Source organism: Halichoeres trimaculatus, unplaced genomic scaffold (assembly GCF_033239565.1).
Source record: "Halichoeres trimaculatus isolate MK-OKI-2021-1 unplaced genomic scaffold, fHalTri1.1 fHalTri1_scaffold_23, whole genome shotgun sequence".
Lineage (NCBI taxonomy): Eukaryota > Metazoa > Chordata > Actinopteri > Labriformes > Labridae > Halichoeres > Halichoeres trimaculatus.
Window position 1 is genome coordinate 22,022,889 of NW_027437201.1, and position 23,308 is coordinate 22,046,196.

Here is a 23,308-nt window from a genome sequence, read left to right on the forward strand (position 1 = left end):
GGGGATAAAAAAAGAAAACAGTGTTAGCGAGTATTCAGCAGCTTCTCAAGTTTTTTTGAAGCACCAAATCGATCTAAAGGTCGACGCAGACTCACCTCCATTGTCAGGGTCGTGAAAATTTGGATCGAGACCCTTATCGAGGACTTTCGTCAGTTTATCTATGGCTCCAGTCTGAATGTAATCCAGGAACTTCTTCAGACTGGCCTGAAGGTGCAGAGGAGAAGAGATAAAAACCACCAGTGAGTGGAGATAGACACTGTGCAGCTGAAATGTTGAAACAGAGGAGAAAAAATACCTTTGTGCTGAGTTTGGAAAGAGCTTTTTCATCCAGGTTTGTCTGTTTATAAACTCTGGTTTTGTACCTAAACTGAGGAGCAGAAAGAGAGATGTGTGAAAAGTGATTCATCACACTGCAGCGAGGAAAGAAAAGACGAATGTTTGCTCTGTAGATCTGTCACCTTCATGAATTATTAACATAAAATATTTTACTTTTAGAGGAAACAAAAGGAAAGTGGGGGAAGGAGCAGGAATATATTTGTTATTCTTTTTATGCACAAAATGCTTTTGACAGTTTTTCTCTCTGATTTAAAGTTGATCGAGCTACCACACAACATATTTCCCCAAGGATAACAAAACATGCCGGGGATTGTTTCCTAGATTTATTCTGATTTTAACCAGAGTATCATAAAAAGTAATTAAAATAACTGATGTTGTTTTCACATACAGAGCTTTTAGTTTGAGTTACAGCTTCAGTCACTTCTTTACCGTCTTAAGGAAATGTGTTGGCATACATAAAAGACAATGGTCTGGTATGTAGGGCAGTTTAATTTTAACCACAGCAACGCTCACACGTCTATATGAAGCCTCACAGGATCCAACAAACTCACAGAAACATTTGTCCTTGTTGAAGTTTTTACACCTTTTCTACACGTTTTAGCCATGCACTAAAAGAGGAGTGTAAAGCGTGTTGCAAGATGTTCAATGTTGTTGAATAAATGTTGTAAAGCTCTCTTGTTGAGCCAGGCAAACATCAAAAAGTAAAATCTAAAGAGGACAGCGTGTTTTCAGAGAGGGGTCAGTGAGCTCTTTAAACCCCTTCTTAAAACAAACTCTTATTAAAAGGCTTTGTAACCCACTTACTTTATAAATGAACTGATCATTTATTCAACAAAAAATGTTCATAATAATCAATAAAACATGACAGAGGTGTTTTAAAAACTATTTAAATAATTAATTTAGATAAAATAATTCACTTTGTGTGTCTGAGAAATCTGCTTCAACTGTGTTACCCGTTGAAAAAAAAACCTATAAATCAGCAATGGTTTGCCCCAAAGTCACATGACCCAAATCAGCTGAGGTCCCATCCTTTATGGAGTGAACCTTGAAGAAAGTGTGTCATGTTTCAGCTCCTCCTCATCAATATTTCATCAGAATGATTGTCTGTACATGGGGCGCATTAACTGTTCATCAGCTGTGTTACCAACATTTTCTGCTCTTCTTACTATAGATGTTATAAAGACCAAACTGTGAAGAAAAGGAGCAGAAATAGGAGCTGATGGAGGTCAGGTGGTGGCGTGTTCTTTTTCTGGAGGAGTGGTCTGCAACTTTTACTTTCATAGGAGCAATTTTTTTCTCAGCTCCTCTGGATTAAAGTCATCCTGGAGCAAAAAAGTCTACTTTATCTCACAATAAAGACTTTAAGTGTATAAAATTCTATGCAAAGTTAAAATCTCGTGAATAATTATCAAAACAAGAAGTTTCTTTTAATTTACAAAATAAAAAATGTGATGTCTTTTTTATTTTACAGAATTTGCAAAAAAAAAAAAAGAAAATCCAAAATGTAAAAAAAAAAATACATTTTTTTAAAATAAAAAATGTGCAAAAACACAACAAAAAATATTTGCAAAAATTGATAAAAAAAAAAGTTTCAAAATTTTGCAAAATTTTACAAGAAAAAAATTTCAAGAATTCAGAAAAATTTTAAGAACTTTTATAATTAAAAAAAAAAAAAAATAAAATATTTTTTTTAAATATTTGTGATCTTAAAATTTATTGACTGTGTTAGCATCACTAAATGTAGAGTTGTACAGACAGGTTTCTCTCTTCTTGGGATTTTTGAGCCATAATTCTTTTCAATTTTGTGTAAACTGTGAAATAAATGATGAGGGACATTTCTAGGGAGCGTAGTCTGACAGAGTAATTTTTAGAACCACTCATAAACATATGACTGTCGTATCCGTACACTGACTGGATTCACTGAGAACCACCTGACTGGACAGGCCCTCCCCACATGATTACTGAAGTGTGATGGGAATCCATTCACAAGCTGAGATGTGTGGAGGCGACGTGACACAAGTCTTATGTAGCATCTGACGCTTGAGATGAGTCTCATATTGCACCTCAGACAGCCAGACGGCGGCTGCTTATTTCAAGCATCAGAGGTGTGTTTGGAGAGGAAATGAGCTTAATACATCTCACAGAGTTAGCTTCGCATTCACAGTGAGATTCAGAGACATTTAGAGCTGTCCGTTTCCATAAACTGATCTTTTCTGGTAAAAACTGATGTAACCCGGCCCTGCTCCCTCATGGTTTACATGCTCACACAGAGCTGAGAGACTCATTCAGCTCTGGGGCTCAGTACACAGACTTATCCCTCTCTGGAACTTTGTAAAGAATGTAAACACTCTGGTTTGGAGCCAAATCCTGAGTGCAGGGAAATATTTGCTGCCCCACCCAGCTGATCAGCATTTACAGCTGTTGGCCCACCAGAGGGCACTGTGAGATAAATGTTACACAGCCTGGGAGCTTTACATTTGCTGTCATCTCCCACAGCACACATCAGAAACAGGAAATCAGTATTGTTTGTACATTACACACTTAGAAAATGCAATTAGAGCCTTAATGTGGATGCTATCATTGTAGAACTTTGATTACTGATCTAATCAAAAATAAAGATCAAACTGAAGTTTTTTGAGTGTGAATATACTCTGTGCAAATCCACAACCTCATGATGGCTCTCCTTACCTCCAGGTAAGGCACCCCTTTCTCAAAAGTCTGGGAGTAGTCCCGCAGAGCCCTCTCCTCCTCCAGGAACTTAGCATCCCGTCCATCTCCAGCCGGCTGGAAGAGGCCGTAGTTGTAGGCGTCCCACAGCGACTCGCTGAGGGAGCAGATGATCTGTTGTTTAGCATTCCACACCGTGCAGTCCTGGTCAAACTGGACACACCTCTGAAACACAGGCAGAGAGATGAGAGGAGGTCAGGAATAAAAGCAGGGCAAATCACAAATTATATTGAAACATAATCGAAGTAGCTCAAGAGACTATTTAATTAAATTAATAAAAAGAATAAAAGGAATTGATTAAGTAAACAAACATCAACAGAAAAGGGGGTAGAATAATAACAATATTGAAGCTGCAAGCAGCGTTGGTCGGGTCGCCTGTCCCTCATGCCAATTTCGCCTCCACTGTCAAGATTTCATTACTTTATAATGTGTGTCTGTTACACATTCCATTTTCCCGCCTTTAGTGAGTCACATGACCAGCTGCACAGAACTGTCGATCAGAATGTGACATCATCACCAACTGTTGCTCCCTTAACTGAAGTTTGGAACGTCTCCTCACTGATGCCACAATTTTGACCAAATCCCTCCAAAAGTTAGATATTTTTGCAGTTAATTTTGTCAGGAATCCATTCATGTCATTTTTAAAGCTGTACCACTTTTATTTTTTTGTGTAGAAGCCTAACTGTCGCAGCTTGTGTGGAGCTGGGTACTCCTCTCCTATTCACTCTAATAGGTTGAGCTGAAAGGGCTTCTTCGGGGTTCATCGACTCTGAAGGGTCGTCATTCGAAAGCCGTTTAAGAAATAGCAAATTCCCACATCACTTTTGTGGAGCAGGGTCCAATCCGTCATTTGAGCAAATTTCAAGCTGATACCATTTATGGCCTGGGTGAAGATCATTTTTGAAAAAGGCCCAGAAATCTGGCCTCATATTATTTTGAAAGACAAATTGCCAGCTTCCTGTTTGAGATAGATCAGGGGTGTCTGCATATAGTTTGTACGTCTCAATTAGACAAACATTTTGATGTTGGTTTGATCTCTTTACAACATTCCTACTGCTTTTGAGAGCCATTTTAGTGTACCTTGGTGGCGCGAGAGAGCAGATTTTGGTATGTTGGGGGTCAATTTTTGTATTATATCAAATTTTCGTGAGGTGTGTGTCAATTTTGGTGAGTTTTTGAGCATGTTTAGGGGTCAATATAGACGACAGGACAGACATGGACAAAATTGCTGCCTTTAACATCACTTTCCCATTTGTCACAATAGGTAGCCACTTAATCAAGGATCTCAGAGAAGTCCAGATCCCTTAGATACTTACGGTAAATAAAGGGTCCCACTTACTGTGAAATTCCCTCAGGGAGCCTATTACTGAGTGTCCAACCCTCTCCAGCTTTACAAAAAGAAGAACATTCTTTACCCACAATATATAGGAGGGAGGTGTGGGGGATTTCCACCTAAGCAATATTAAGTGTCTAGCTAGAGGAGCTGTAAAGGCCACAAAGGTTGTTCCTCCTGAAGTCATAATTCTTAATGGCAATAATGACAAAAGCAAAAAAACAGTGCATGATTTTGCAGGGTGTCGAATCCTTTTGTGTGGTTTTGTACTTGCGGTCTTTATCCCTTATATTAGGAAACATTTCTTTCTTTTCCTACTTTTATCATCAGTTTTTAATTGCTTTTAAGACTGAGGCAAAACTCAATTTCCTGGCTGTTTCCAGGGGGTCATCAAAGACTTAACTGTCACTTTTTCATTCATCTTTCTCATATTTTTACATGTTGTGCTCAACCAACTGCTCACAAACTCAGCTGCACTTCTTCATCTGGTTAAAATCAGGCAGATTTTATGATTATGTACGTGTATATGTGCCCTGAGATCCGGGATCAGTTGGTGAATGATGAAGACATGAGGCGGCGTCTGCAGAATATAAATGCATAACTTTAAATAATTAATCTTCTTCCACATTCATGGAAATAAGATGACTGATGCTGTCCTGACAGTGAGCGCTTTCAGGACGCTCAGGTTTTCAGTTCCTCTCTCTGCCCCTGATAAAACAGAGATCTGATTCTGGGATAAATATTTCCCTTTGGTTGTTTTGTCTTTGATCTCTGCATACATAATGCCAGATATGCACCACAATCCAGAGCAGAAAGAGCAAACCAGCAGCAGAGAAAAGCTACTGTACGCCTGTGTGTGATACACCCGGGGCTCACAGGCCACAATGAAAAAATACCTCGGATGTTTTATGCGTGCGCGCCGTGCCTAACTAGATTTCACAGTGATTTGTGCGCTGCCCATTTCCTCACATCATTCCATTTTCTTGCATCTCCTCTGAAAGACCAATCTTCTCTTTGTCCTTTTCTTATTACAGCGTGGAGCCGGGGGGAGGACGGAGCTGACCGGGAGTCCGGCTTTAACAGCCTGAGATGTATGCATCGCTGCTATTGTTCCATTTCAGGGAACTGTGAGCAAAAATTGCACAGCTCAGCACACTCCCGTATCCCCTCTGCCCCCCCTCCCCACTCTGATAGGTTGCACTATTTGATAGTGTAGCCAACTCTATTGGCATGGCAACCAGTTCATTAGTGAAGGCAGGCATCCGTTGCCGTAGCAATGTCTTGGTGGTCCCTGGGAGGTAAAGCACAGGATGAGGAAATGTGTGTGCGTTAATGCGCTTGCGTATGAGTGAGTTGTAAAGTAAGTGTGTGTGCATCTGTGTGTTCTCAGGGGAGTGTGATATTGCATTGTGTGTATGTAAAAAAGAGATTGAGCTGCTGGGAGAGAAGTCCAGTGTGCTCTGTATATAACAGTGACAGTCTTCTCCACATCGCTCTGTTTCACCTAGAAGTCTTCATCCCCTCTCGTATTTACATCTTCACTGTGCAGGTTTGTTTTTCTGAAGCATACCTCACCCTCTTTGAATATTTATGTTCCTCTTCTCTTTTTTTACAGCACTGACATCATCCTGCTACCTTCACACCTGCTCTTCGATTCCCGTTAACTCAGCTCGGTAACATTTCATCCGTGGAGTGTTTGTCAACGGCAAATGTGACGCCTGTAGCCGAAACCTGAGCGCAGCACAGACGTCTTCAACAAACTCCTTCCTTTTCAGCATCACTCATTTCACAGCTCTCCCCGAACTCATTAAAATCGTATTAGATAATTAGCAATTACCGTTATATTGAGGGCAGATTAGCTGACATGTAGAACAATCGGTATGTTCAGGGAGTTGGAAATGGGAGGAGGAAGGTGGGGGAGGGGTAACAGCGCGGCCCCCGTTCTCACCTGGATGTGATATGTGTGGGCTGGACAATTCTCACCTCCTGCCATCGTGCGACGAGTGATACGCTGAGTGTGAACTGATACTACCTTCAGTTCTCAAAACTAATTACGACCAAACCTGACCCAAGAAATATTCCTCCAACAACCTGATGCAACCTGCTCTCTCTGGAGACCTCTTGTCAGGCTTCTGTGACAGCCAACAGTGAAAACACCATTCAGCTCATTCAAACATGTTTCCGTTAAGGTCTCATGGGTACTTCCTGAGGTAGTTCAGGGTAATTTGAATCAGATGTAGAAAAAATCCTCTTTATGACAGACTGCAACACAAACTAAAAGACGTTAAACTGCATGAGGAAAGTCAAGGAAGAGAAACTAACATAAATCAGCAAAGTGCTTGTTCAATATGTTCAGTCAAGGGCGGGTATTTATCCGAGGGTATTTGTGTTGTGGAACCATAGAGTGTGAAATACACAAACATACATGTGTGTAGTATGACTGTTTTTAAAAAGTGAATAGGTGGATTAGTGATTTGGGCTTTTGAGCCGCCCCCAGAATCCAGTGAATAATTATCTATAGGAGTTTATTTAAAAAAAATGTACATGTGATGTTTTATTTTTTTTTTATTTTTAATAAATTAAAAAATAATAAAAATAAATTTCTGCAAAAAAATAAATAAATAAAATATTTTTTTCAAAATTTCAAACATTTGGAAAAATTGAAAATAAAAATCAAAACAAAAAAATCGCAAAAATAAAAAAAAAGTACAAAAAAAATAGACAAAACTTTCAAAATCTTTTTTATATTTCAAAACTTTGCCACATGAGGCTCCAGATAAATGGTTATAATCCAGTGAATAATTATCTATACAAGTTAATTAAAAAAATTACAAGTGATGTATTAGTTTTTTATTTTTAAAAAATTAAAATATGAATAATTATACATTTGTGCAAAATAATTAAATTCTGAAATTTTTCAAAATATCAAAATTTTGGTAATTTTGGGAAAAAATTAAAAGGAAAAAAAATTGAAAAAAAAATGAATTGAAAAAATATGCAAAACTTTCAAACAATTTTGATATTTCAAAACTTTGTTGCATTAGGCTCTAGAGATGCAGGTTGCTGACCCTTGGAGTCTCTGATTCCTGAAACATTTAACTGAGGTGTTTTTGGTGAGAACATGCACCTACTGTTTGTTTGATGTCCGGGATGCCGATCCGAAACACCATCATGGTCAGGAAGCTGTCCTCCAGCGGGGCCATGGTGGTCATGCTGCGCTCCATGAGTGCTCGTCTCCTCTGCAGCGCGTTCAGGCCCTGGTGATGCGGCTGCTGATTGGCTGAGATGAGGTTATTCTGCTGCTTAATGACTGGTTGATGATGAAGCTGGGCTTGGTTTGGCATGTACGCGACCCCCCTGTTGCCCAGGTTCCCCGGCCTTATTGGGCGCTCCACTCTCTGCCTGCCGACCACAATGGCTGCCGGTTTCATCACCTCGCCACCTTTCCCTTCCCAGGTTTGTCGTCCTCCCGTCATTTCCTTCTCCTCCAGACCCTCTAACCCTCCATTCTCCGCGTCACGTCCACCTTCCTCTTGTCTGATTTCTCCTCCCAGCTCCTCTTCCTCCTCCTCATCCTCCCCATCTTTTTCATCCTGACCGGGATAAAAGTGCTCGTTATTTCCCAGCATCCTTTGCTGTGCGGGGGGTCACTGCAGAGAGGGCTGAGTGACATAGCTGTCATGGAGACAAAACATGGCTATCCCATGAGACTGGCTTCATCCTAAGAAACATGCTGTGGGAAACAGGCAGAGAGGGGAGTAAACTTTGGTCATAAACTCAGAATCAGTGTGTGTGAAATAAAACAGACACGTGCAGAGACAGAAAAACCAGCCAGCGCCAACGCTAACAAGTCCACATGTGTGAATGAGCACAGAGCTGGTCCACATTTTCCATTTAGCCACCCAGAATGCATGTGGGAATAGCAGGCTGATGAAAGACAGGCTATATATAAACTGTGTGAATTTGCATCACAGGTTTTGTGCAGAGAGTGAGTACGATGTGCAGTTTAGTTTCACATGAGGTCAAGATCACTGCAAGTCAGTCGTAATGGAGGCAGCCTATGTATGGCTGCGGTACGACCCAGTGCTGACAGCTAAATGTGAGCGTCCTAAAGGAGACACTGCCCTTACATGCTCCTTCTTCTATTCACATCACTCATATTGACCTTTGTTGTTATGTAGTTGTTTTTTTCTAATCAGATATTGCGTCAACTTCCTGTCCCTCCACCAGCTGTGTAATATTTTTTCAAGACCTTGCGACAGCTTCCAGTTGTGTGCCTGAACTTGTTATGAGATGTTTGGTGCAACTTTAAAACTCTTAATTGGCACAATATGGCTGGCAGAGCACTCAAAACAAACTGAACAATCAAGGCACAAAAAGCAAAAGTGTCAGGTCAGAGAGGGGAACAGAGTTTGCAGGGCCCCAGCGATAAGTGGGGTGATCAAATACTAAACAGCTGTCAGGTGTGGGAGGAGCCTGTTGAGAACATCCCTGTACAATGAGCTTTCACTGTTACTTTATAGTTTGACTTTTTAGCTAAACTCCATCTCACACTCACCTGTAGCTGGAAAGAGCTTTTTTGTTTTATAAAGTACCGTACTGACCCAAATGTAGGGCAATCCCAATCATAAGACGACCCTCCTTTTTTCAAGACCAATCTTCAGAAAAAGACTGATAACCAAAATTTACTTTACAACTTTTTGGGGGAAATTCTGAGACAATCACTGAAAAAATAGAGACTGTTTTCATTTTTAGATGTAATTCTGATGACAGCTCTGGTAATGGTCTCTTTAGCCCCTTTTTCACCAAGCAGTCCAGTTCAGATCAGTACGGTTTGGTAGGGGTTGGATCGGTTAAGCCGGATGCCGAGATTTGCATCAGTTAAACAATACCGTGATTCCATAGCAGCGTGAAATAGTGTACCCTGCTAATAAATCCAACGAAGAAGAAATACGCGACACAGTAAACAAAGAGTAACAATGGAAGACATCCAGAAACTCATCTCCTTTGTGATTTGTATGTGGCTCTTTGTTACACAGAACAATCAAGCTTCGTTTCAGAGAAGGCTGTGTGCTGCCACCTTCTGGGCTCGTTTAGTTTGGCAGGGTCCCAAAAAGTGGGACTGTTTGTCTCGGTTATTTGGGGATCTGTCTCGGGATTAGTCTGTGGAAACGCTTTAAATGCCTGCCTTGCCTAGACAAACCGAACTGAACTGCTTGGTGGAAAGGTAGCTCTCGTTTCCTGTTTTGGAGCGTTGACTTGTTTGATGGTTGGTCCCTGAGATGGCTACAGTAAAGGTAACTCACGGCAGCAACAAACTGTAGTGTATTTCACTGTAAAATGCTTGCCGTGCCGAGACCAACCAAACTAAACTGCTTGGTGGAAACGGCCGCACCGAGGACCATGATAAGCTTTTCTTTCACAGTTGGCATTTTTCAGATAGCCTTTACAGATGCGCGATCGTCAGACATTACACCCTGTAACTCCATATTTTTTGGTTGCTTAAAAGTTGCTAAACATCTCTACTGTATTGACCATAATTATCTTAAAATTAGCATCATAACTCTGCCTCAGTTGTCTCTTAACTTGCCCAACTTTTCATCCACTTTCTCTGGACAATCAACACGCCTCTCTAGGTCTTATCATCTGTAGCTCTTGCCATGATTGACAGAGGTCACTGGCTTTACAAAAAGCTGACGCTCTCTGCTGTTGTGGCTGTGCAGCGGCCCTATCTGGATGTGTCAATGGTTAGACCCTGATTACGAGACAAACCCCCCACTTTTAACGCTATTTCAACAAAAATCCTTGTCTTATATTCGAGTCAGTACGGTATAAAGTCTGTGTCTTTTCAGTCTCCTGGATTATTGATGGTACCAACAGGTGTCTTTGCTCCCTACAACCATCATCTTCTCTTTCCACACTGCTCCCCTTTTTGTCTCCCATAAAAAAACTAGCTACTCCCGTCAAATTGTGGCCTTCACTCGTTTTGAAGATATTGACTTCTTTAGACACTACGTTCAATAAAATCCAAAGCCTCTTGAAAAGTTTTGGGAGTCTGTCAGCAGAGAAAAAGAAACACCAATGACCCTGAATGGCTACGTCTTTTAGGCTCTCTGAGTGGAAAAACTGAATTGATGTCTTTTATCAAAGACAACCTTGCTCTTTGCTCTTAAGGGGCTTGGTATAAAGACAAGAAAATGGCTTTGAAAGGTTTCAAAAGCTGAAATATCTCCCTGATACAAAATCCAACTGAACACAAAACATCGTCCCAAAATACCCGGCTTGCATCACCAGCAGCCTTTTCAAACCCGTCTTTCATTTCGAGCTCCAGAGAGGATTTTTGGTGAAAGATAGTTTAATTGCTACAGATTTGGCAGATTTGCTTCCATATGTTGTGTTCTGGTCATTCTGTGGTGAAGTGAAGCTAGAGGGGTTTTGCCATCATGCAGATCTGGACTAACACCAACAGACGTCTCAATGGTAGCATATGGGGGAGGGGAATCTCCAATTATCAAGAGTGAAGAAGTTATTTATAACACGGTGTAGATGGAGGTTATAAATGATCAACCTCTATCCATTACAAAGACATCAACAGGTGTCTGGAGCAACTTCCTGTCACTGATATAAACTGATAAAGAAGGAGATGAAGCAGCAACTAAAACGCCACCTGAACCATTCACCAAAGAGGCCGTAGAGTTTACAGCTATCAAAAAACTGGCTTGGTTGAGCTGTTGTTTGTCCTTGTTCCCTGTCTCTATTCCTCTTGTTTCTGTATCTCTATTTCCAAGCCCAAAGAGGCTGTTCAGTACCATTCTGCTTCCACACAAGGTTTTCCCAGTAACAAGGGAAGCCTTTCTTTATTCTGTTTCTTGGTAAATGTAGCAAAGTGCTCCCCTCATGGTGGATTACGCTGAGATTAAATCTTATCTTAGCCTAATGTTGGGTCTTATTAGATAACGAGGGGTTACGGCCCAGCTCTTTGCGGAAAGTGTCTGGAGATAACTTTACAAATCAGTGCAGTATAAAAAGAAATTGATTGATGCTAGCCAGTTTAAAATGATGTTTTTAATACGTCCGAATGTATCTTTGAATATCTTAGGGTTCAGAGTTTGGCTCAAGAGTTTTTGTCTTATTTTAAATAAAATTGTCTTGTTACACTTGATATGAGCCACATTCAACTGATCGGTCCAGAAAAAAGTCTTGCCCAAAAGTGTTTAAAGACAAAATATGGTCTGAATTATTTGTAACAAATAAAAAAAAATGGTCCGTTTTTTTATTGTTTTCTCTTGTTACAACATCATCAACTGCTGCCCTTTCAGGGGTGAAATTGACTGACTTCTAGAAACATCTCCTCATAGATGCTACAATTTTGACCAAATGTCTGCAAAAATAGGCTTTTTTGTAGAGGGTTTTATCAGGAATCCACCCATGTCATTTTTTAAAGCTGTACCACTTTAACTTTTTGTGCAGAGGTCTAACTCCTGCAACTTCTATGGGGCTGGATCCTCTTCTGGATCCTCATTCATTCTAGTAGGAGGAGCTGAGAGGGCTTCTCTGGGGTTCACTGACTTTGAAGGCTTGTCATTTGAAAACCGTTTGAGAAACAACAAATTCCTACATAAATTTTGTAAAGCAGGGCCCACTCTGTTATCTGAGCAAATTTCAAGTCGATACCATTTATGGCCTAGGAGAAGATAACTTTTGTTTGAGGTGCCAAAAATTGGCTTAATTTTATTTTTAATGGCAAACTGCTGGCTCCCTGTTTTAGATAGGTCTGGGGTGTCTGCGTATAATTTGTGCGTCTCAGTGAGATGAACATTTTGATGGTTTGATCTCTCTACGACTTTCCTACTGCCATGAGAGCTGTTTTAGTGAGCCTAGGTGGCGCTAGAGAGCACATTTTGTTATGTTGAGGGTCAGTTTCTGTATAATATCAAATTTCTGGCGGGATCTGATGTGTGTGCTGATTTTTGTGAGTTTGTGAAGCATGTTTAGGGTGTCAAATTAGAACTTAAATACCGGACAGAATACTAAGAGGGAGGTGTCCTCTCCCTTAGTTCGAGGACCCTAATTAAGGCTTTTTAAGGAAATAAACTCACTAAAAATCACGAGAGAAAACCATTGATCCATGCATTTTCTTAAGCTTATCTGGGGCATGGTTGCACTCAGGAGGCTGTAGAGGGAAGTACGCTGAGAACATGTGAGGTTGTTGCTGCACTGCAGCTTTAAGGCATATATAAAACTCTTTTTCATTAAGGTTCTCTTCCACTGGCCATAAATATTAGCATCTCAAAGTCTCTGAATAGCTATAAGAGAGAGAAACCTACATTCTGCCTCTCCACCCCTGTTTTTATGGATTATCCCACTACCTGACCCACTAATGTCCAGAGCTGTTAGTATGATCCATATATTCTCAACGTATCCATCGTATTTAGGCCAAGTGCCTCCCTTATCAGAAGCTGACAAAGACAAGTGTGTTAACTGTGTGTTTTAGAGATTAATGCTATCGTTCAAGTACACCAGGAGGCAACAGAGGAGGCTGATTTGCGAACAAAGTCTCATCAAATATTGAACAACATTGAGGCTGCACAGGGCGAGATAAGAAACTCGGAGGCCAGGCTGAGAGGAGACAGGAGCCTAATAATTGGGATGCAAAGGGGAAATACACAAGAGAGACAGAGGATTGGAAAGAGCTGTAGTTTGCATAAAGCAGAGTAATCAGAATGGGGGAAAAAAGGAAAAGTGAGAGGAAAGTAAAGATAGAAGGAGTGCATAATTAAGCCAACACAAGCAGAGATGTTGAGATGAAGTTGGGATGAAAGGAGGTTCAGAGTTTCTGTGTGGTGAGACATGCTGTTAGATTTTATATTCTAACTATAGCTTATCCAATCACAACCTCTAAAACGCTCTCCCCCGCCATCATGGATGTCTAAACTCATTTCATCCTAGCCTTCCACGTCATGTCACTCAACGCCAACGCTGTGAAGGAACAATAACTCAGACGCTGTCAGCTTCCGTTTTCCAGCTGTTTGGCCCTCCTGTCCCTGTCCTGTCCAGCATCTCTCCAACTTTGGAAAAAGAAGAGGAGGAGGAGGAGGGGAGGAAGAAATTTCACTCCCTTGACAGAACAGACGGTCTGCAGTTTCTGTCGGAGGCAGAAAACAGTTTCACTCCTCCTGTCTTTGAATATGATTCACAGGCTTGTTTGTTTCGACAGATAAGTCCAGACCAGGCACCCTTTGGTCCTAAGAGCGGTCTGTCTCTGCTGTAGGCTTATCAGAGTCTTTTTGTTATTCTTGGAATACAATTCAGTTTAAAGCTCCAACGGAAGTCTCTATTTGTCTAATTTTTGGCCCCCACTGTGGTAACACTGTTGCCTCCTGTCTCTTTAGGTTTGAAGCCGCACATTTGTAGGTGATCTCATCTTCGCATGTTTTGAAAGTCAAAAGTGTTGCTTCTTAAAGAAACTGTGAGGAGTTACTAAGTGGTCTTGCAAATCTCTCCCTTCTAGATATCTGCCTGATCCTAATCCATCCTGCCTGACTGGATTGATTTACGGCACATCTAAGTTTCTTTGACAACATCATGTTAGCTGATGAAGTTTCGATTTCTTTATGATTTCTGTGATTAATTTTGTAGTGATGGTGGACACTGAAGCCTAACTGTCAGACAGAAAAAGGACAGAAGAGCAGAAGAAAGATAAACAGGGGAGCGATAGAACACGAGCTAAGGGCTAACATAGGAGCTAAAATGTTTGTGCTAACGTCACACATTACAGACACGTCTCAGAGCACCGAGCTACCGATAGCACTACATATAGCTGGCTACTACGATTGCATAGTGTCACGTTTCAGACTGTACTGATAAATACCTTATCACTGCGCATTGTATCTGGTATAAAGTTGACTTGAACAAGTAAAATTCTTTTTTTTTTTTTTTTTTATCTGACCTCTGTTTTATTCCTAAACAATCACACGTCTCACTAAAAGTAATTTAAAACAGTGTGCGTGAGACTCCGGGCCAGAAAGTGGCGAGGCAGTCACATTAAAACAGACCCTCCTCATTGTATTTTTAAGTTGTCACATAAAATCTGCTAAAGTCAGCCTGTAATCAGTGAAGAAGGAAGGCTTTTATGCAGATCCAGGTTAACTATCAAATAGCTTTCAAAACTGAATGAAGAGAGCAGATCCTGCATAGGAAAGAGTGTTCAAAACGCACAATACTTAAATCTGCCATATGGGCTCCCTCAACCAGCACAGACATAAAAAGCTTTATGACACCATAATGGGATCATGGGAATAGATGTCTTCAACAACGATCACTGACGCTAATCACTCTGATGTAACATGGGAGAAATGATATCCACAAACGATGTGATTCATCAAATTTACATTTTACGACACTTTACTCATACATCCTCTGATTCATGGCTGCTGCTGTTGATTTTCCATCTGCAGCAGTTTTAATTTCACAACGCAATAACAAGCAATTATAAGTTACAGGTGAGCAGACTCATCTTCATTATCTTTATCTAACGTTGTTTGTTTCAGTCTGTATCTTCTTCATTTTTTCCTCCCGTTATATAATTCACCCTCGTCTGACTGGGCTCTGTTGGTACAAGCGAAGGTCCCCCGACGTGAAATCAATTAAGTTTACTTTCTCTTCTCATCTAATGTAATTTAGTCTGTCCTCGCTTGCTGATGAAACTCGTGATGTTTTCAGGGTTTCCTCTCGAGTTAGAAAAGTAGTGATCAAGAGGAACATATTTCTACCCTTACTTCATATATAAGTGTATGAGTCATGTTACTTAAGATGACTTAAGATTGTCGGTTAAAAGCTCACAATGACACCATGTGTGCGCCTATTCTTTAACATCTAACCCATTTAACACAGTGTGACATTTTGAAGTAAAAGCCGGATGTTCTTCAAAACATTTTATTTCATTCTAGGACAAGACAGATGACACTAAATGTCACACCCTGGCCGTCTTCTCCTGACTCCAAACTTGGATGAAATATTCAGTATCTGTGCACTGTAGGAGCAGAAATGACATCTGAAGAGTTCAGAAGTCGGTCCACCCAGGAGAAGCCCGTCCAGCAGCTTCAACTCTCATGATCAGAAGCTGCAGTGTGACTCAAAGAGCAGATTCTGATAGATCTGCTTCCACAACCGGTGAGGAAACGGAGAGAAAGTAAGATGAAGAACCTGGAGTTGATTAATCATGATAACGAGGACGGAGGTGGATTTCGTCCTTGGGCACCCGGAGAGCGAAGAGGAATGGAAAGAGCTGTTCTGAGGAATAATCACAGGTAGAGATGGATACCTTTCACATTTAAAACGATGCTGTACCAATGCCCAGGTCCTGGCAATTGGTATCTGTGCTCAACGGTGCCAATTTTCGGTACTTTTGTGTGAGATTATGTGGTGGTTGGTTTTACCTCCACTGTCAAGGTTTCATCCCTTTATAATGTGTGTGTTACACATTCCATTTTCCCGCCTTCAGTCAGTCACATGACTAGCTGCACGGAACTATCAGTGTGTGACATCATCACCAACTGCTGCCTTCTGAGGAGTGAAATTAACCGATGTTTTAGAAACGTCTCCACAAAGATGCTACAATTTTGACCAAATCTCCACAAAAATTAGATGCTTTAGTAGTAAATTTTGTCAGTAATCCACCCATGTCATTTTTAAAGCTGTACGACTTAAACTTTTTTGTGTAGAGGCCTAACTGCCGCAGGTTGCGTGGAGTTGGATCCTCCTCTCTCATTCATTCTAACAGGGGGAGCTGAAAGGGCTTCTTTGGGGTTCATTGATTTTGAGGGCTCATCATTCAAAAACCGTTTCAGAAACAACAAATTCCTAAATAAATTTTGTAAAGCAGGGCTTACTTTGTCATCTCAGCAAATTTCAAGTCAATACCATTCATGGCCAAGGAGGAGATAATTTTCATAAGGGGCCCAAAAATGTGGCCAATTTTCATTTTGAAAGGCAAATTTGGCTTCCTGTTTGAGACAGGTCTGGGTGTCTGCGTATTATTTGTGTGTCTCAATGAGACAAACATTTTGATGTTGGTTTGATTTCTCTACCACATTCCTACTGCCATTGAGAGCTATTTCAATGTGCCTATGTGGCGCTAGAGAGCACATTTTGTTGTTTTGGGGTCAGTTTTTGCATTGTATTGATTTTTTGGCTGAATGTGAGGTGTGTCCCCATTTAGTTTTTTTTTTCAAGCACGTTTAGGGGGTCAAATTATTGCTCAAAATGCGGACAGAATCAGAAGAAGAAGAAAGAAATACAAGTGTCCTCTCAAAGTCTTTTAATTTAACCCATTATTCTTTAATACATAACCTTGCAATTCTGTGTTCATTTCTAGTTTTTGAAAAATCATCTACTCTTCCACTCTCCCATAGTCACAAGGATGCGTTAAAAATGCCTAAAAATGGTACTGCTTTATTTGGAGTGAATCAGTTCTCGGGACTACAGACCGAATTTGATCAGTATCTTTGAAAGTACCAAATTCGGTCCCCATCCCTACTCACAGGTCCTTCTTATCTGCTTGTTTTGGCTTTTTCCGAGAAATCATCTATGCATGTTGGTTTTTGCAAAGCAAAGCAAAGTTGTGATAATGACTTGGCGGTTCATTTGGTTGCTTTGGTCCTTAGGGGTCCTTGTAAACAAACATTATGCATGGGTTGAATATTAAGTCAAGCCTGAATTTTCCTGGGATAAAAATGTTGCACAATTTAAAATTATGTTGGATCCCTGAGAGTCTTTAATGTCCCATTCCTGCGTCATTACTTTTCAATTACTTAGGATGATTATTTCTGCACAAACGTCTCACTGCCACCACATTTGATCTATGTGCAGTGTGCTGCAAACAGCCTCTCTGTCCTTCAGGGGTGTTTTCTCTCTTGTGGAGAGTCCCAGATGAATACTCACAGTCCCAGAAAATATGAAGGAAAGACCTCACGGTTCAACAGATACATGTATTTCCTCTTTTTGTCAATCTCTCCTCCATCTCCTCTCGCTGCCACTCAAACTCCCTTTATGTAGGACAGAGCATGTGTATAGATATATTTTCAGTGTATCGGTCCCCAGAAAGTAGAATTGGAGATCATCCAAGGAACAGATTGTCCCACTTTTACGTCCTGCAAAAGTGGAGCGGCCAAGTTCTGTCCTCTACATCCCTCTCTTTTCACTGGGTCTCCACCCTTCAGCCTCCTTCACGCCGCCAGTGACGGGGAAGAGTCGAGAACCCTCTACTCCGGCTCCAACACAGCACGGATGGGATGAGTCACTGAATGAAGGGGAGAAGAGGGGAACGTAGCTTTTATATGAATGGTGCTTCGTTAGCTCACAGGTCTGGGGACGGGGCTCTGACGTGGGAGGACTGGCTTTGATAATTGGGCAGCCTACTGTTACTGGCATCAGTCGTCAATAAAGTTAACTTCAAAGGACAAATCATTGAAGTTTCAGTGTCTGTCCTCTGTGAAACAGTGAAATAAAGCAGCATGAATGTTCAATTCTAGTGATTTGAGCGCTCTCTGTTGCAGAAAACAAAGCGTGGCATTTAAGCTCCTATTAAATCTGATAACTCAGGAGCTTCATTGACAAGCTCGGCCTGCTTGATTGATTTACAGACCCAAACCGATCATTAGATTTCCACGCAATGCATCAGAAGATTCTGTCTTTTCTATCCACAGTGGGAGGATCCATCATAAACACGCACCTTTCAGTCAATTACATATCTGATTTTAATCAAACAGTTAATTATAACATGCAAATCAATGATAAAGTGGATGATTAAAATAAAGGATGCTGTTTGTGAGGAGAAAGAGCCACATTTTACTCTGTGCTCAGCAGGTTTCTGTATCAACCCACAGCTCGACTCTCCATCCAGCTGGAGAACACACCTGTCCTGGAAAAACGTCCAGAAGAAACCAGCGTTGAGTGGCAGACCACTCAGCCCAGGCTTGGCTGCCAGTCTCGTGTAAATCAAAGTGGGCTATCTTTCCCCTCAGACTGGATATAATTGGGTCAGGTGGAGCATGCGCTGTGGGCCCGGCTCGGGCTAAACTTGGCTGGATGGGCTGGGAGACCTCAATGCAGCACAGATATAGGAGTGAACATCCCCTGTGCTATTTTTTGAGTCTTTCCCCTTTTTAGTAAACAGTGTGGGGAACAGTCACTGAAGCCCTGAATGGACCCAGTATTAAGATACACTCTCAGGTTTATCAATGCTTTGAAGATGGTCTCATAACTCTGGACACATTTAGAGCCGAGCTGGAACAAGATGTACAAGTACTTCAGGCAGAGTGCAGGTTAATGTATCACTGGCTAGATTAAAGGGGCTGTGAGGAGTTTCTCAGTGATCCTGAAAAAGTCTCTTTTCAAGAGAAATGCCTGATCATAATCCACACTTTAAAATGAGATTATCAGCACCAATATTATAGGCCAGCTGACGAAGTTGGCTAAAAACGATTTCTGTGATTAATTTTGTAGTGATGGTGGACACTGGAGCCTAACTGTCAGACAGAAAAAGGACAGAAGAGCAGAAGAAAGATAAACAGGGGAGAGATAGAGCACGAGCTAAAGGCTAACATAGGGGCTAAACTGTTTGTGCTAATGCTAATTCCAACCCACATGCAGCAGTTATTCTGCAGTGGTCTGTTCAAACTTAAGAGTAGGGATGGGCGTGTATCAATACCAAGTATCTGGCCAATACCAGCCTTTTTTCAAGGTATCAGTACTCGTGAAGGCTGCAGATGCCAGCAGCAGATACTCTAGGCAAGAAAATCTTACATCGAGCAAGTCCTCCTCGCCACTAGTTGATGCTAATTGCTGCAGTTTAACACCACTGCAAATACTTCCTGTTCAGACAACATGAATGAATCAGGGAGAGTTAACAGTTAAACTGTTTCATTTTGCACTTTCGTTTACTTTAAAAACTACTTAAACTCTGACAGTTGTTAGTCTTATTGTGCACTTTAAATATTATTAATAATCTGTCACTGTTAATTGAAATCTTGTGTAACAGAAGTACTTGTAGTATCGGTACTTGGTATCGGTGAGTACTCGAGAGGGAGTACTTGTACTGGTATTGGTCCGAAAAAAAAGTGGAACGAACATCCCTTCTTGAGAGTCTATCAATGAAATGAAGAGTGAGGTTACGTTAGCCCTCCTGGCAGGACACGTTACAGACACATCTCATAGCACCAGGCTGCCGATAGCACTACATATTGCAGGGTACTACAACGTTAGCTTGTTTTCATGTGTCAAACAACAGCGCTATGTAGCTGTACTGATAAATACCTTATCTTGGCGCGTTGTATCCAGTAAAAAGTTGACTTGAACAAAGAAAAATTTGTTTTAACCTGATCTCCATTAAATTCCAAAACAAACACACGCCTAGCTTAAAGTAATTTACGACAGTGTGCGTGATACTCCGGGCCAGAAGGTGGCGCTGCAGTCACATTAAAACAGATCCTCCTCATCCTCCCACCTGGTTAAATACTTCTCCCCCATGAAAATCCACTTTTAAAACATTTCCAGCTTCTAAAAAATGACCGCACTCCCTAAATGCAAATCCCAGAATCAATATGGCAGCAAGAACTGCAGTGGTATTCTTAAAGGACATGTCATCTTTAGTTCATACATTTGGGGGGTTTTGCAAACACCAGGAAGTCAGGAGTTGGGAAGGAGTCATGCAGCAACATGACAAACCTCTTTCTACACTGTCCTGATCACCTGCCAGCAACAACAGGTGTGCCTGCTACACAAGGCCAGCACATGCCGTCCCAGCAGACGCTGAATGAAGCTTTACACTTCCACAGGCTCGGGCGATCACAAAGCACCCTGTGCTGTATTCTCAAAGACTCCATTACGTGACTTATCCGCAAATATAAAGCTTCACACATCCTGTGTATTCATCAGCTGCTTTTTAACCATCTGAGATCAACCATCCAGGTGTACATGATGTGCAGAGTGTGCAGAGCACGCTGAAGAAATCTTCTCAGAGAAATGAAACTGAATAAAAATTTCAATGAATTAAAAATCAGTGCATGTCACGATACATGTCGTATCACGGCCTCTGTATGGCTGAGCGTAATGAGCGCCTTAGGAGTGGATTTGCATGAGATGCAGGACAAAGTGCACCCTGATTCAGTGAGATGGTATTTTTCATTTTTCATTACGAGGAGCTGCCAAGCAGAAAGAGGAAACGAGGGAGGGAGGTTTAGAGATATAACCCATTCAATGCAATTCTTCATCCTTGATGATAATGAAACCTAGTGAGGACACAAGTGTTTCATGGAGGAGATGAGGGAGCATCACACCGATCACTTCATCTGGTTTTTACTCAGGAGTGGGAGATCAAGCCTGCAGATGAGTTCATAAACCAATCCTGATGAGCCAGAAACTTTAGAGCGCCGTAAATCAGAAGAAGTGTTTTATCACATACAGATGTCTGTCCATATTCACCTTTAAGCTAGCACAGGTCTCAGAAGTTAAAAACACAGACATGACATTTTTTATATAACTACATTTTTATAATTTTTAGCATTCTGTTTTTTTAATGTCACTGATCAATTTTTAGTTTTTAATTTCAAATTTGTTTTTCTTTTTTGTGATCACAATTTTTTTGTAGCTTACTGTATTTTTAAGTTTCAACTTCCTGTCACTTTTGGGGGGAAGTGCCAGGATGGTGTGATTTGCAGATTCTTGGCATATTGTTGGCAAATAACTCAGCATTCAGCGTGACCCCACGGACTTCAGAGCGTGTGAAACATCTACAGTTCACCTGGAGCTCCAAAATGACAAGTTAGCCTGGTATTCTGCTGTTATTTATCAAGAAGTGGAATAGATCAATTTTTTGACCTCTACTGCAGCCAGCCATCAGGGGGAGCAGTTTTTCATGGCGACCTTACTTAGAGCCGAGCAAGATGACGTCCATTTTTTTTACAGTCTATGGTCCTGGGGGGTCCAGATAAGTGCTGGGTTACTTGCTAACAATATGCAAATAATATTCAAAATATGCCCTTGTGCCCCCTCCCCCTAAAAACATCCCTTCATACCCAAAGAGTGACAGGAAATTGAAAGTGAAAAAGACAGTAAGCTAAAAAAAACAAGTGTGATAAAAAAAAGAGCAATGAAGTTATAATCTGTCATTGATCAAACAGTGACATCAATAAATAAAATGTAATTTGAATCAAAAAACATCAGAATGCAAAAATTTATAAAAAGAAATAATATAAAACATTTCATGTCCGTGTTTTTAACTCAAGTAAAAGTTGTGCCATCCCCTGTTTTGATTTTTTTATAATATACATTTTTTTATGCCAATTTTTCTTTTTTCTTTATTTTTGTTTTTCTATTTTTCCAGGATGTTTCTCTAGATGTGAAATACTGAAGCTGAGATAGCCGTCACCTCCAGAAAATAATGATCCAAACTGAGCGAACACGGATTTATCTGCACCTTCAGCCCTGATACAATGTTAATGAAGCAGGTTTAATACCATAAAACTTAATATTTCACCTGAATTATTGGAGGCTATTATTGTGAGGTAATGAGACAATCCATGGAGGCCAATATATCAGACATGATGTTCTTGTTATTATTCATTTAGTTATTAGCTTGTCCCTTTGGGTAATGAATTATATTCCACTAAATCACCAGCCCGTGTTCCTGCGTCTGTTTCCCTGAAACAAGCTCGGGTTTGTGAGGGTGCATGAAAAAGTTGGTGCAATCCTCTGAGTTCAAATGCCGTGTTTTTGGATTTCTAAAAGCACCAGCTTCCTTCATGCTGAGCACACATGATGACAGGAAGTGTGTTAAAAATGTCATGAGAACAGGGACTTCAAAAGGAACTGCACAGCACGTTGCCTTCCTTTGCACAGCGACGTAAGAAAGACAGAAGCACAAGTTTGACTTCGAATGAAACAGAAAGTCTTTAAAAGCTCCTGGAATCAGGAAACTTTTCCACGATTGACTTTTCACACTCGTCCCAAAGCTCTCGACCCCAGAGAAAGCAGGCCACAGACAGAGAAGTCAGACAGGGATATGAGGGCAGGTTTACGGCTTTACGGTGGATTTTATGGCAGATAAGGAGCCACAAATTGTTTGTGCGCTCGTGACAGCTTCACTTACCTTTCACGTCCATCAACACAAAGGTAATACTGAGAGACAAAAGTCAACAAGTAACTAATAAATACTGTTAGACATGGCTGACAAAGTGAGGACCATGTCGGTGCCTGTCAGACCCCATTACGGTCCATCCACCTACCGTGTAGCAGGGTGTAATTAGTCACAACCTTTAATCTTATCGCACTTAAACTTATCATAGACTCTGCAGAAAGTTACTCTGATAAAACAGATTTCTACTTGGATCTAAAACCGCCTGATGAGGAGCTCTAAGGGTTGGAAACGTGACGCTAAAGCTGGTTAGTGTGTTAGTCAGGTAGTTAGTGTATTAGTTACACCACAGCAAACAGGGAGGGTAATGGAGCGGGAACATAAGAGGATACTGTGAAGCCTCTCAAATCCACCAGATACGAGTGCAGTCCGACTGCGTTTGTCAACTCACATCAGCTACGTGTCAAGTCCGACGAGCTACATGACTGACAGACAGCTAAAGACACAGAACGAGGAGTTCTCGCGCTTCCCTCTCCATTGATAAGTCTCTCTTCATCCATGTTGGGCTATAAAACCTCAAACCTGTTGACTCCTGGTCTGGCTCTACTCATTATGTCTGTTTATTGTTGTAGTCAAGATAATTACAAACTGGTTTTGACAAAGTTTGTTTTATTTTGAAAGTCACCGGGTGTTTTTAGGTAGTTTTCAGTCACTACTTCCTGTCCCGCTCAATCTGCTCTACATGAATTGATGCATCACAGCTCGGGCAAAAGTAGGAT

General features: G+C 41.0%; 1 protein-coding gene across 1 annotated transcript in view; it reads right to left on the bottom strand.

The window, feature by feature from the left end:
* LOC141784782 (SH3 and multiple ankyrin repeat domains protein 1-like) overlaps nucleotides 1–23,308 on the bottom strand; it is a 59,782-nt gene that overhangs the window by 31,139 nt on the left and 5,335 nt on the right. The window contains 5 exon segments of the mRNA XM_074662647.1: nucleotides 96–204; nucleotides 296–367; nucleotides 3,025–3,228; nucleotides 7,528–8,040; nucleotides 8,043–8,129. Of these exon segments, the coding sequence (XP_074518748.1) occupies nucleotides 96–204; nucleotides 296–367; nucleotides 3,025–3,228; nucleotides 7,528–8,040; nucleotides 8,043–8,078 (934 nt within the window). The 5' untranslated portion in view covers nucleotides 8,079–8,129.